At 35.7% G+C, this 13,030-nt stretch overlaps 1 protein-coding gene across 8 annotated transcripts in view; it reads right to left on the reverse strand.

Moving 5' to 3' along the window:
* The window catches only part of PCNX1 (pecanex 1), an 85,908-nt gene that overhangs the window by 19,248 nt on the left and 53,630 nt on the right, over window positions 1–13,030 (reverse strand). For all 8 annotated transcript variants that reach the window (XM_038179399.2, XM_038179400.2, XM_038179407.2 and 5 more), the window contains 13 exons: window positions 12,232–12,342; window positions 11,678–11,769; window positions 10,463–10,572; window positions 8,912–9,017; window positions 6,538–6,630; window positions 5,990–6,140; window positions 5,263–5,404; window positions 3,726–3,903; window positions 3,229–3,337; window positions 2,512–2,641; window positions 2,162–2,220; window positions 1,253–1,468; window positions 590–843 (listed from right to left, as the gene is read on the reverse strand). In XM_038179399.2, coding sequence (XP_038035327.1) covers window positions 590–843; window positions 1,253–1,468; window positions 2,162–2,220; window positions 2,512–2,641; window positions 3,229–3,337; window positions 3,726–3,903; window positions 5,263–5,404; window positions 5,990–6,140; window positions 6,538–6,630; window positions 8,912–9,017; window positions 10,463–10,572; window positions 11,678–11,769; window positions 12,232–12,342 — 1,751 coding nt within the window. The remainder of the gene's footprint in view (window positions 1–589; window positions 844–1,252; window positions 1,469–2,161; window positions 2,221–2,511; window positions 2,642–3,228; window positions 3,338–3,725; window positions 3,904–5,262; window positions 5,405–5,989; window positions 6,141–6,537; window positions 6,631–8,911; window positions 9,018–10,462; window positions 10,573–11,677; window positions 11,770–12,231; window positions 12,343–13,030) is intronic.

Raw genomic sequence — 13,030 nt, forward strand, 5'->3', positions numbered from 1 at the left:
AAAATAACTCAAATATTAAAGACAGTTCAATACATTTCTATTTGGAGGAAAAAAGCATTTGTATGTGTCTTAGAAATATTCCAACATGACTTTTTTCAGCTCTGAAGGAGTAGCTTACAACAGATCATGAGTAGCAGGTAAATAGATTATGTGAGGTCTACAGAAAGAAATCTGAAGATGTAATGGGACTTCTTTAAACAGAAAACCCACAAAGATGGCTATGGGCAGCTTTTTAACACTGAAGTTGCTTGGCTTTCTCTAAGAGCAACATACCAGTTACTTATCTTTTCTTTTACAACACAGCTATTGCATTTGAGTAATAGCCTTTCAGCTTCTACTCAACTCTCAGCTAGAAATAGCATCTTCTCTTTGTCCAAGACTACATGGCTATTTTCCTACTCATAAACCCAAATATGAAGTAATTATGATTACAGTGAACTCTGTCCTTTTATTAAGCTGTTTATACAACTATAACTTGTATCAGATTCTATGATCCTCTCACAAGAACTATTAGAAGTTCAAGGCATTAAACAGCTCCTGGCTGTAATCTGGCTACCTCCCCCCAAGCTTGTACTGAACTGAATTATACCTTCACGTAGTAGGTGGTGAGAATTTTCCGGAGATCAAAGACTTGAAGCATGGAAGCTGCACTGTTGTCAGTGATACTGTAACCCTCCAGAACATACTTTGTCACAAGCACTTCCCAAGCTAACCAACGTTGCCCAAAGGCAGCATTAAAGGAAAGCATGTGAGGAAGGTGGCCAGGTTCACAGCAACAGAAACCTTCATCTTCTTCTACACCTTCAGTGATGGCCTCTACTTCTCTTTGCTGACAATAAGTTCCTTAGGAGAAAACAGGAATAAAAAAGTAAGAGAAGAAAGAGTTAAACATTTTATACAATTGTCTTAACGTCGACTTCTATTTAAAAGTGTTTAGAACCAAGCCAGTCTCCAATTATGTTTCTGTAACAACAGGTCAGCTCCCTGCCAGTGAACAAGAGGTGGAATGGCATATTCTAGTTCGGTTGCACTATGAATGAATTATCCTAGTCATTGCACTAAAATTGAGAAAGATATAGCATCAACTCTGTTAGAGGGAGCTAGTTTTCCTCACAAGGGGTGGGAGGCATGAAGAGACCCTGAAGATCATTTTCAAAGCAATTAATTCACAGGATGGAACTGAAAATAACTAGAGTTTCCAGAGAAGGCTACTTTGTGGCATAGACAGTTAATGATGTGTAATCACACTCACCTCTGAATTCAAGCCCTCTGAGCTGGAAGGTGACCAAGCCATTTCCTATCTCTATAAGGTGTACTAGTGCATTGAGGTAGTCAGAGGCTAGGATGAAGCAGTCCCCAGTACTGTAGTTTCCCCACCGACCCAATAACAAGTCTCCACATAGGCTGTGCTGAAGGGAACGGGTTAAGTGTTCATAGAAGATTGAATTCAGGTTGTTATCATCTGAGCCTGCAGAAAGATTCATTGGAGTTACCATTTCCATGTTCAGAAAAATGTCAAGCTTGGTTGTTGATTATCAATTCACTTCATGTGCTATGTTTTTCTTAACACTAGTGTAGTTTTCAGGTCATCAGCTCCCTGTTCCTCCTCGCCCTGCCTCAAGCTTTGCAAGACAACTACTTCAAATTAACTGTAAGTGAAGCTTAAGATTTTTGACCAACATTTTTTCCTTCTTACTCCTCCATTTTCCAAATTATTATTTCAGTTTTGCTCATACATTTCCCATCAATCTATTCCATATAATAATGTTCAAATGCAAATGAGCACAGAAGCTGCTCCATAATGACCGTTGTAGATGTCTCATCACCATGACATTGAGACACTCTCATATAATGTTTGGCTTTTTAGTTACTTAAGAATAAAAAAGTTAATGCATACAATGATTATAAATGAAGAAGTAAAGCAGAGACACAAAGGTAGTGGGGAAACATGAAAAACTTACAGGAAAGTAAAGAATAAAGCAAGGAGAGATGATGCAGGAAAAAGTAACAGGAGACAACAATGGTTTTGGAGAAGAATGACGTGGCAAATTGAACATGAATCCTGTAAAAATCATCTATATCTTCGTTCCTCATGAAAGAGAGAGAAACTGTGTGGCGTATATATATAATAATTAAATAGAAAAATGACTGGGAAGATTACCTGGATTTCGATCAAGCTGTGAAGCCAGCCTTGTATTTGAATGATCCACACGCTTTGTGCTGAAATAAAATGAAAATTGCACTTTACAATACTGTAATTTTAATGTTTTTAAAAAATAATAAAAAATTAAAATTGAATATCTCTGAGCACAAGTTACCTACAAAGCTAAAGTAGATACTGATCAGCTTCCACACTATTTCAGAAACAAGTTAATTCAAAACATTCAGTGCTCTAAAATAATTTTCTTCGGGGAAAATAAAATAGCAGCTCTTGAAGACGAACACTTGTTTTGACATAGTTCCAGGTTTAAAAACAAAGGACACAAACTTTAAGGGTCTTATTTCACCTACTTGTAGTCTCTTTCCCAGAATTTGACAGGTCTGGCGTAAGAAGTGATAAATATTGCACTTCCCAGGAAAGGATTCAGTGGAGTAGAGAAGAAAGCTGACACAGCTGCTTGGACAAACAACATTGCAGAATCTGTAGGATAAGGATTAAGGAAGGCAAAGCAGCAAAAACTTTTTTCAAGCTTCTATAATAGTACATTAAGTATACAGCAACACCAAGTAAGCATAAAACAAACTCCAAGAATTTTTGTGCAGCAACATTTTTACAATCTCCAGCTATAGAGGGCATTATTCTTGCTTTTACAAACAAATAGGTGACAGTTTGGCATTGGACATGCTGATAATTTTCTGAAAATTCTACAGAGAATACTAACTTAATATTCCATTCAAACCAGTCTACACAAGCAATACTCAAAATCCCAGATCATATAGCTCATGACTCTTGAAAAAGGGAAACGACTGTCAGAAGAAAAGCTATGTCACTTTCAGAATGAAGTAACTCCTACTTTATGTTTCTTTTATGTTAGAATTCTGTTCCTGCTTTGTCTGCTAGCGTAAAACTCACATCATTGCAGCATGGTCAAAAGCATGTACAGCTTTTCATTAATGCTCATCGGATAAGCCTGCTCATTCAGTAGGTATAATACATAACCATTATAATGCAACACTGAGAATTCATAAGACATGATTTCACAAAAAGTCAGCATTTTTAAAGGATACGTGGCACAGCAAAGGGTTGGGCAAAAGCATGGAAGGCAGATCCCCATGTGATCTGCCAGGGAGCAATGTAGGTATATACAAATCTCAACTTATAAAAGAGTTCCCAAAGCTGTGGAAAAGAAATAAAAGAAAAATAAGTTATTTTGCTAAAAATCAACATGCTTTGTAGTACAGCAATATATCCTGAGGAGTTTACTCATTCCCCCAGAGTTCTTTCCGGTCTACCAGAAGCCTTTAGACTTACAAAAAAGATGCAATGAGGAAGCAAGTGACACAATATGCACTACATCGTTCTACTAACAGAAACTCATGAGATTTTTAGAAAGATGCATATGCTGTATCAGGCAAACAAATGCTTTGAGAAGGAGAAGTCTTAAAGGTCTTATAGCATATAGATTAAAGTGCCAATAGGACTATGGATCTGGATTGGATCAGTTATCAGTTAAGAGTATAGCCAGTTTTCCCTTTTGGATGACCAGAAACAGAGAGTTAGTTACCTTGCTGAAGAGTATGGACATGAAGAAGAGATCTAGCAGCATGGTCTCAGTAAAACTTTTGTAATCAAAAGTAAAGAAGAGCACTGTGAAAATAACAGTGACATACTGGCACGTTGGGCTACTGAATGATGAACGCAGTAACTTCAAGCCAGCTATTGTGATCATTAAAGCACCCAACCTGTGAAGGAAATTCACAGAAAACAGTTATCTGCTGTCTCAAGGGGTTTATAGACCACTTAAATTGTTGCTGTCTTACAATGCCAATCTCTTCAAACTCAAGGTTTAGACTTGTTCATTTGTCTTGCATGGTGGTGGTGGTGCCTGTATTAGTTCTATTTATTCTTTAAAGGCAATTTCAGACTTCAAGAGGTTACTATCCAAGCCTCTCTATCAGCATTTTCAAGCCAATTTAGGTTCAAATACTGTTATTTGAAAGACTCCTACTAAAGAAAATCAAAGGTGAAATATCCCTCTGCTCTGAGCATAAGGCCTTAAATTTAGGTCATCAATATAAAGATGCAAAAATGCTGGAATTGCTCTAGATTAATCAGCAAGAGAATGTTACTGAATACTGGGTTGTTTCCAACACAACTATACTAATCTAACTTACAGTGGGAGAAACACAACGGTGATTCTTCCTCCACCTCCCAGAGCTACTGACAGATCAGATGGTTATAAAAATAACATTACGTAAATGGCAATATTCCTACCAAAGCCCTGTAGAGTGACAAAAGTAATTAACCTAATGCTATAACTTAATAGACCAGGGATTAAACTAAAAACAAAGCAATAAAGACCGTCACCACCACACATACCTAAAAAAATGATTTTGTTTTAAGGTGTGTGTTTTTTTTTCCCTACAGTACTTCCATTTTAAATCAACAGAACTTCAAATCAAAAGAGGCCACCTGGTCACTGTTCTTGGACACAAAATCTGCAGGGCCTATTACTGAACTCACTTTGTTGAGACAGTCAGATACACTGCTTGAGGAATTATAATCAAGTCTCAATTTAAGAGGCAGTGTGCAATTCCATCTGGCTACAAATTGCATTAAGGGGCTGGAAGGTCCTGGGAATTTTATGATGAGTGTGGAAAGCTGCACAGGGACTGCAAGCTGGCACATCAACTGATGGGATGTTACATAAGTCTTCTGTTTACATTGGACAAAATACCTAAATGTATTGTCACTATCTTGAATTTGCAGTCTGTGTAGTTATATTGCAGACTCTCAAGATCAACAAGGACATTCTGATATCGCACCTCTACATAGACTGCAAATTGCAGAACTTTATTGTATACACTACGATTTGAGTAATTTATCTTTGCATTGATTCCTGATTTAAAACTGTAATATTCCATTCAGTTTAAGCCAGCATGGTGACTCTGTTCTATATATGCTTTCATATAAAGAGAACTTGCATTTATTCCTTGCTGTATTTGAGCCAATAGCATTACTATCTTGCTACTGAGTCCACAACTCACTATTTCCCACCACAGTAGACATACTCGGACGACTTGATAGCCTTTTCTACTTACTCAGTATCCAGTTTCTTTGGACTAGCAATATTCTTAGCGCTGCTACTAAGCTCATTGAGGACTATCAGTGGATAGATAACATTTTTCTCTACAAAAAGGAGCCAAATGTGAAGTTTCTCAAACCACATAACGTGTGCAGCATCTATCAGGAAATATTAAAAAGAAATCAGATTGTCAAATCAAACTCAAGTAACAGAATCCAAATTCTTGATCCAAGTCATTTATGATTAAACAATGAAGAAAAAAACTATTCATTTAGATAGAGTACAACTTTTTTGCCCAACAAGTGAACGGTATCAATAAGAATTAGGTCTATGTCAAGCTCAAGTCTCCAACAGCATTAACCATATCTAATCCTCTAAAGCACTTGAAAACTCAGTACCTTAAAGAAATACCTAGTGAACAAACACTCCAACTTTGCTAAAATTATTTAAGGCAATCATTATCACAAACTTTGAAACTTAAAATTTTGAAGACTGTGTGGAACTGCTCTGAAATACTGTAAGCACATGTAATATATTTTCCTCATGCTTTGATTCCATGACACTTTATATATATTTGAAATGATGATGCTCTGAGAAACTTAGACATAACTATATCATATCACGAAATGCTCCACTAGAGTATAACAAATAATAAAGCAAAAATATGAAGCATATAAACAACTAATACAAATTAAGTCAGCTGCAACTGAAAATTCAAAAATAGTATCATTAATGATACTTACTTCGGACTTCAAACTGATAGTATTCCTTGGTTTTCAGCAGTGGGTGAGAAAAGCAATGCCAAGGAAGTTGCTTTCGGAGTTGAGGCAGAACATAATGGGTCACAAAGCCTACCGTACCCACCAATGCATAGAGAACATAACTTAAAATAGGCTAAACAAGAGAAGAATTGAACAAATTTAGGTTTGTGTTTTATAAAAAAAATAAGAATCTTACATTAATAACGTAAGAGCTTTGAGCATTTTTTCCTCATTCCAAAATGATTCTGACAGTAACTTATCTGAGACAGATGAAGAGAGGGCATTTTATGTGTTAGAGACTCAAAAATACAGAAGAAAAAAAAAACAAACCCACACACCTGAGAAAGGGAGGAAGATTTCAAACACATAAAAGTGAAATGTGAAGATCTCCTGTCATGTACTTGGTACTTGTCAAATTATATATTTAAAGACCATCTAAAACTAGTCAGGAGAACGATGCATACGAGTACTAGATAGCATTAGAACATTTGTATGCAGCAAACACTGGCAGATTTGATGAAACACCTTACCTGTAAAACTGTAAATACTGTACTGACATGAATTGCAAAATAGAGTACACCGATGACTATACACACAATCAGGTCAGACTGCAATCTTTCACTCTGGAAAGTGAAAACAAAATAATTTTAGAAAACACAAGCTTTGGTTTTTCTCTTCAGAATCTTAATCCTCACCAGCAATAACAGTGAAACTGCTTAAAGGATTTTCAAATGGTGCCAGTGTTAGTTACTTCCACTGAAGTTATTAGAAATTTCACAAGGTAAATCTTATGGCCAAGTGCATTAGTAAAAGAAAGTTAATAACCACAAAGACACCTACTCAAAGTGGGACAAGAGAAGTTAATATACACAGTATCTTCTATCCCTCTCATTCTGGATACTGAAGGGATATAAGGACCCCCTCTATAGCACTAAAAAAAGAGCTAGAAGGGCTAACCAGATTTCCCATTTATGATCTATGAATTGCTATGGAGCAATTAAGAGCTCTGGAAGACAGCTGCCTAGACAAAGCTAAGTATCTGGTGGAAAAACAATAACGCTCTCTTTCCCCCCCTCTCCTCTACAGAAGGAGTGAAGGATAGCTTTAAAATGACCCTGAGGAATGAGCTTGCATTTTCTGCTGTCCTTAAGAGAGTAATCTATTTGTTGGGAATGGGAAGAAAACAACAAGCCGATTAGTGCCAGACTGAGTCACAAGAGGGCGATACATACTCAGGGTCACTTGAAGTCAGAATCTTCCCAGTTTAGACCTGTTCTCACTCTGAACACAGCATTAGTATTTTCATACCAGGAAAACATTACAGGATTAACTACTCTAAAATTGGCAAAATCAGTTACACGCAGCAGTTACTGCTTCAAGATCCTAAACTCTTGGCACATAGCTTATTTTTTCAGAAGACAAGAAATCCTGATTTTTAAAGACACCAAAAGAAAGAATACATCATCATCATCCTTCAGCCCTCACACTCTCCAAGCAACTAAGATATAGTTTGAGAGTTAAAGCTCCTAAGGTCTGTCTCTCAGAGTAATGGTAAAAAAGACTGCAGTTTCTCTACTTTATATGTCTCCTTGCAGTTTCTATACATTAGATCTTGTGCTTGTCTGCTGTATGAGAAGCCTGTCTACACAGTTACTCCCCTAGAGACAGCACCCATGCAAGGTTAAACAACTGTTTGACCTTTCTTTGTATAATTGAATTTCCTATGTCTTTTACTTACTGCACCATTGCATGTACAAGAATAATGTGCTGAAGCAAACAGAAGAGGTTACATCTGCTCTTTAAAAGACTTTCCACCATTTCAAGTTTTTGCCCTTCTGGAACACAAGCACACAGCTTTTGCTCACAATTACTTGAAATACTGAGGTACTACACTATTACTCCCATTAATCTTTCCCAGTGCACTTCCACGAGTATCTCTTGCTATTGACATGAGCTCAAAGAAAATTCAGGGATCCTTCACTGAATGTAACACTAGGGAAATTCCAGTTGTTCCATGTCTCCATCTGAATAACTTAAATTGCACTATAAACATATTCTTAGTATAGTACATTGGTTCATTTACAGATTTAAAAGAATCGTCACTTTTATAGGTAGCACTAAAATTGTACAACAGTGCAGAGGAAGTTCTGCTTACAGAGGTTTACCTTTGTAACAAACAGGGTTTAATAACTAGATGCACACATTTTTATATTAAGAAACTGACCCAGTATCATTCCTTAGGCTGAGTGAGCTGTCTGTCAAAGCAAGCATACAGTTGCAGTTTCTCTCTCAGATGCTGAATTTTTAATTAAAAACAAACATTGCAACTAATTCCATTCTTAAAGATTTCTTCTCTCCAGCATTGTATACTGCATTTTCTTGCATAAAGTTCATAGGTTGCCTTTCTAAAATCTCAGCTCAGGAGTGCAGGCTTGTATATGCACGAATTCATGTACAAGTAATACAGAGGGAACTTAACCCTCTATCACAGCATGGACTAGGAGTCCTTTTTTCTGTTTTTCTTTTATATGCAATAGCATCTTCTGTGATATGGGAGCACCACGCTCCTTATCAACAAGAATGAACTCCTCCCATAATACAAAACGAGTCTCTTTCCCTTGATACAGATTACCAGATTTTTCCAGAAATATCTAGTATTTTATCTAGAAATATCTAATATTTTCAATAAATTGTTATTAATGGGTTGTGGGTTACATGAACAAGATATATACTGCACTTAAAATTCTTAAAGCTACTGAGACTTGATTATTATATTTGTGCTCTGATATCCAATCCTAATCAACACCATGGTAACTGACAAATGTGAGCCAAGTAAGATCCAGACTAATGCTACACTGATCAACATAAGTAAAGGCTTAGACAACAAAATGAATGTCTGCTTACCACAGAGTTTCTAAGCTTTTCAGGTAAAGGATCTTTCACTTCAGACAGAGGATCCTCAGGGTTTTTGTCTTCAGAATTAGGAAAAAATTTTGATTGCACTAAAGAGCTTAAAAAAAAAAAGGCAAAAAAAGAACCCATTGAAAAGAATGCATTGTTACTCTTTTAAAAATACATAAAGCAAAGTCAGAAGTTCTGTTAAAGTTTTATTGCAATAAAAAGCAATACTAGCATATTAGTATTTTCACATGGCTGACCTAATTTACAAAGATGAGATCTCAATTTTATAAATGAACCAGTTCTCTGGTTGCACACAATGGCCACCATTAGAGATAGAACTTAGATGAGTAGCCAGATCTTATTTAAACAGCAGTTTCTCCAGTACCAACAGGGGTGACTGGACAAATACTGAATTCATAAACTGACATCATACTACTCATGAAACTAAACTTCAGCATGCAACTGACAAAAAAAGTTAACATACTCCGAAGTTGGAGCCTATTTGTTAACACAAATCAGGGAATTCTTTGTTCCAATTGAACTCCAACAGGGGAAAAAAAAAGTATTATCTGTGTTAGTCTGATTAATTCAGGAATGAGCTACGCTGACTAAACTGCTACATTCTTATCAGGCTTTGTTGGTACTAAAAACCCAAAAAACTTGTACCTAAGTTTTCAGAAGACCATATGCAGCACTGCTAGCCATACCTGTATGCTTCAAAGTCCCTTGCAATTATTTTTGCACTAATTACTGCAAATAAATATTTATTTGGTCCCCCCAGTCTCCTTCCTGTATGAACACTCAGATAAAAACATCATCGCCCCATCCACAGAAGAGGTCCCCATATGCTCCAGAGTGCTACTTTTCTATTTCATCCAGCATTATGGCTAAATTTAAATCAAAGTTCAAGCTCTGCCTAATCCAAATACATGACAACCGAGCCTCTACTGGCTGTTCTATGGGAGGTGTTTTTTCTACTAAAACTATTTTGTTTTACATACATAATTATTAATTCAATCAGAAGTACTCTCATCAATACTCCAACTCAGAAGAGCATTGTGACCGCTTCCCATCTTAGATGGGAGCACTAATCACCAAAACAGATTCTTATTGTGTTGTTTCCAAGATCAAATATGAATTAGTGCTTTGAGCACACATTCAACGGAAGAACACAGCAGTGAATTAAGTGGGAAAAGCACAGTTCAAAAAATCCACATGTGGCCTTCAGCTTAAGCTAGTGTTTTCAGCACCTCTTTAATTACAGAAAGGTTACAGGTTGTTCAGCACATATGCAGCAGTAGAAAGATGGCAGCTGACTAGCAATTAGAGAAAAATCAGACTTTGGCATACAAGTAACTCACCAGAAGTCACAAAGAAAGGTTGTACTTGAAAGGAGGAACCATATGCAAATTTTGAGAATTTTTATTCAGTTACTGAACCAATACACTATTTTTGATAATGCTGATGACTATCAGATTGGTATTTAACATCATAACTAATATCTCTTTGATAATTAATTATTCCTTAGGGAAAAGGGCACAAACAGTTACTTACAAAAGCACAGAAGGGTCACTACTTTGTCTGCTGAGATGATATGATATTGCCACTAACAAACCACAAAATATGGAGAAGAGAACTGGAATATGCTGCCCATCCCAAGAGTCCTGGAAACAGAAATGAAATATTAATTAAAAATGAGATACGGTATTTAACACTTATCTGCCATACAAGAATTACATATATCACAAAAAGAACGGAAAAAAATAATTACAATTCCACAAATAAGGAACGGAAATTTCAGTCAAAAAATATTCAGCATTTACCCCTGCCTAACTATAGATCAGAAACTCTAACACACTATATACACCTTAAGCCCACACCATCTCAATCATTTAATAGTCACGAGTTTTCAAAAACCTCATGAAGAAGTTCAAGCATTCCTTGAGAGCACAAGTCCTTAGAATTGCATTTTCGTCAATTATTCTGAAAATTCCCAGTGTTGTTTGTAAGTATTTTTTTTTTCTAATGGGCTGAATGAAGATGAAACCATTGTTCATATTTAATTTTCATAATCTGCACTGGATCTGTGAGGAGGAGACAGTGATTCTTTGCTAAAGTTTGTCTTTAACAGATGTGTTTACAAATAGCTAATGAGACAAATGGACAAATTCATAGAAAGCTAATGATCTGTGGGTGATAGTATCACTGGAGTATTTCCTCTAACAACTTTTTACTAACTGAGATCATTTGATCACTGAAAGACCAGAAATTAACATAGAACCAACACCATACTGTTTCAAACAATGTCCTTTTAAGGAAGGAAAGGGTTTTTTTTTTTTTTTTAAAGGTAGGCATACATCTTCACTTTGACACTACAAACCATTTCCTGGCTTCCTTTCAAGTAAATATTAATCTGAAAATGCTGTCTTTGGTTTACACCACTGGAAAAAAAAAAAAGTGAGCCCTCTTGAGAGGTTAACACATCAATACATGTAGAGTCTACAAGAAACGAGACAGTTACACAGCAGTTTTTCAAGAATCAACACGAGTTTTCATCAAAAACCCGGCCTATTAGCACATAAACAAGTCACATCTTTTAATAGCAAACCTGCTTTGTTCTTACTTTCCGTCTTTTCGTTGACACCAGAACTAAGTATAAAACCCTACCAAATCAAACTAATATTTCTAATTCGCTTTCTGCACATTTAAGAAAAAAGTAAGCAAAGAACAAAAGATTTTAACTTATGTTGTTTTTATAATATCACTCACCTTCAGGGCACCATAGCACAGTCCATACAACAACGCTACTGCCACAATACTACAGATAAAACTGTAAAGTGCTGCAAGCAGGCTTGTGGTAGCTGAACAGAAAAATATCAATAGGAATGTAATTAGATTAGAATATAAAAGAGGTCAGCCCCCCAAGTTCTAGCTCTCCTCTGATATAAAGCACCCAAACCATCGCATGTATTCATATGTATCTATATACATACAATAGGGGAAAATATTATTTTTAAAAGAATGATTTATATGGCTTCATTTATCTACTCATTTATTCAACAGCATTATCATGGGAAAGGTTAACAGCTGCAAAAGAAGCCAGTAGAGGAAGTATAATTTTCAACAGACTAATGAGTTATAGTAATTCTATCTCAGTAATCAATCAGAAGAACTTTAGCCTTTTTAAAAAATACAGTAGTCTTCCATACATACAGGGCAGGAATACAGATGGTACAATCACTAAGTTGTTTTAACTAGCTTTTTAACCTGATGGCAGTTCCCAATCTAATGCTTTTGCTGCTAATGTGAAAAAACACACTCACCATTGCCACCAAAGACATGAATATCCAGCTGTTCACAGAGATACATCACAAATGTATTCACCTGAGGCAGGAGACCAATGAAGAATACTATGGGGAAACATAGTGTAAACACTGTGGAAGAAAAAAATAGTTGAAAAAGTGGTGAATATGAAAAATATTACATTTTAATGTACTCTTCAGTTTAAGTTCTATGGTACCACACACCATTCAACTCAAAGCGTTCCTACCATAATTTTAACAGAAAACATCCATTATGTAAATCTCTACTTCAATAACGCACAGAAGTGACTGAATATAGAGGTTACATTGACCAATATTCAGAAGGTTTTTTTGTTTGTTTTTAAACATCAGCTTTAATCACTACAATAACTCCTACAGGCCAATTCAAGCTTTTGGTTTTAGTTTAGCAAAGATCAGACAAGAATGCTTACAGATTACAAAACCAGTAAGTTTTCATTCATTGCACAATAGGTTTCCATGAGCATAGCTGCCTGTTTTTAATTACATAAGCAAACGACAGCCACTGATTTAAGAGAAGCCAACCATTTCACCTCTACATTTTCTGCTACTAATATCATCTGACAATTTTACTTTTTTTTTTTCAGAATTGGTGTGGAAAAATAATACAAATATTAAAAATAATATTAAATATCTGAATATTAATGTATTAATATAGTAATACTAATTAATGTAGTAATATTAAAAATAATATTAAAAATAATCTGAGTAATCTGAATGACCAAAAAAAAAAGCCTGCTAGCTTAAATTCTTTTTCCGTAACAGATACGGAATGAAGAAT

This window comes from Anas platyrhynchos, chromosome 5 (assembly GCF_047663525.1).
Source record: "Anas platyrhynchos isolate ZD024472 breed Pekin duck chromosome 5, IASCAAS_PekinDuck_T2T, whole genome shotgun sequence".
NCBI lineage: Eukaryota > Metazoa > Chordata > Aves > Anseriformes > Anatidae > Anas > Anas platyrhynchos.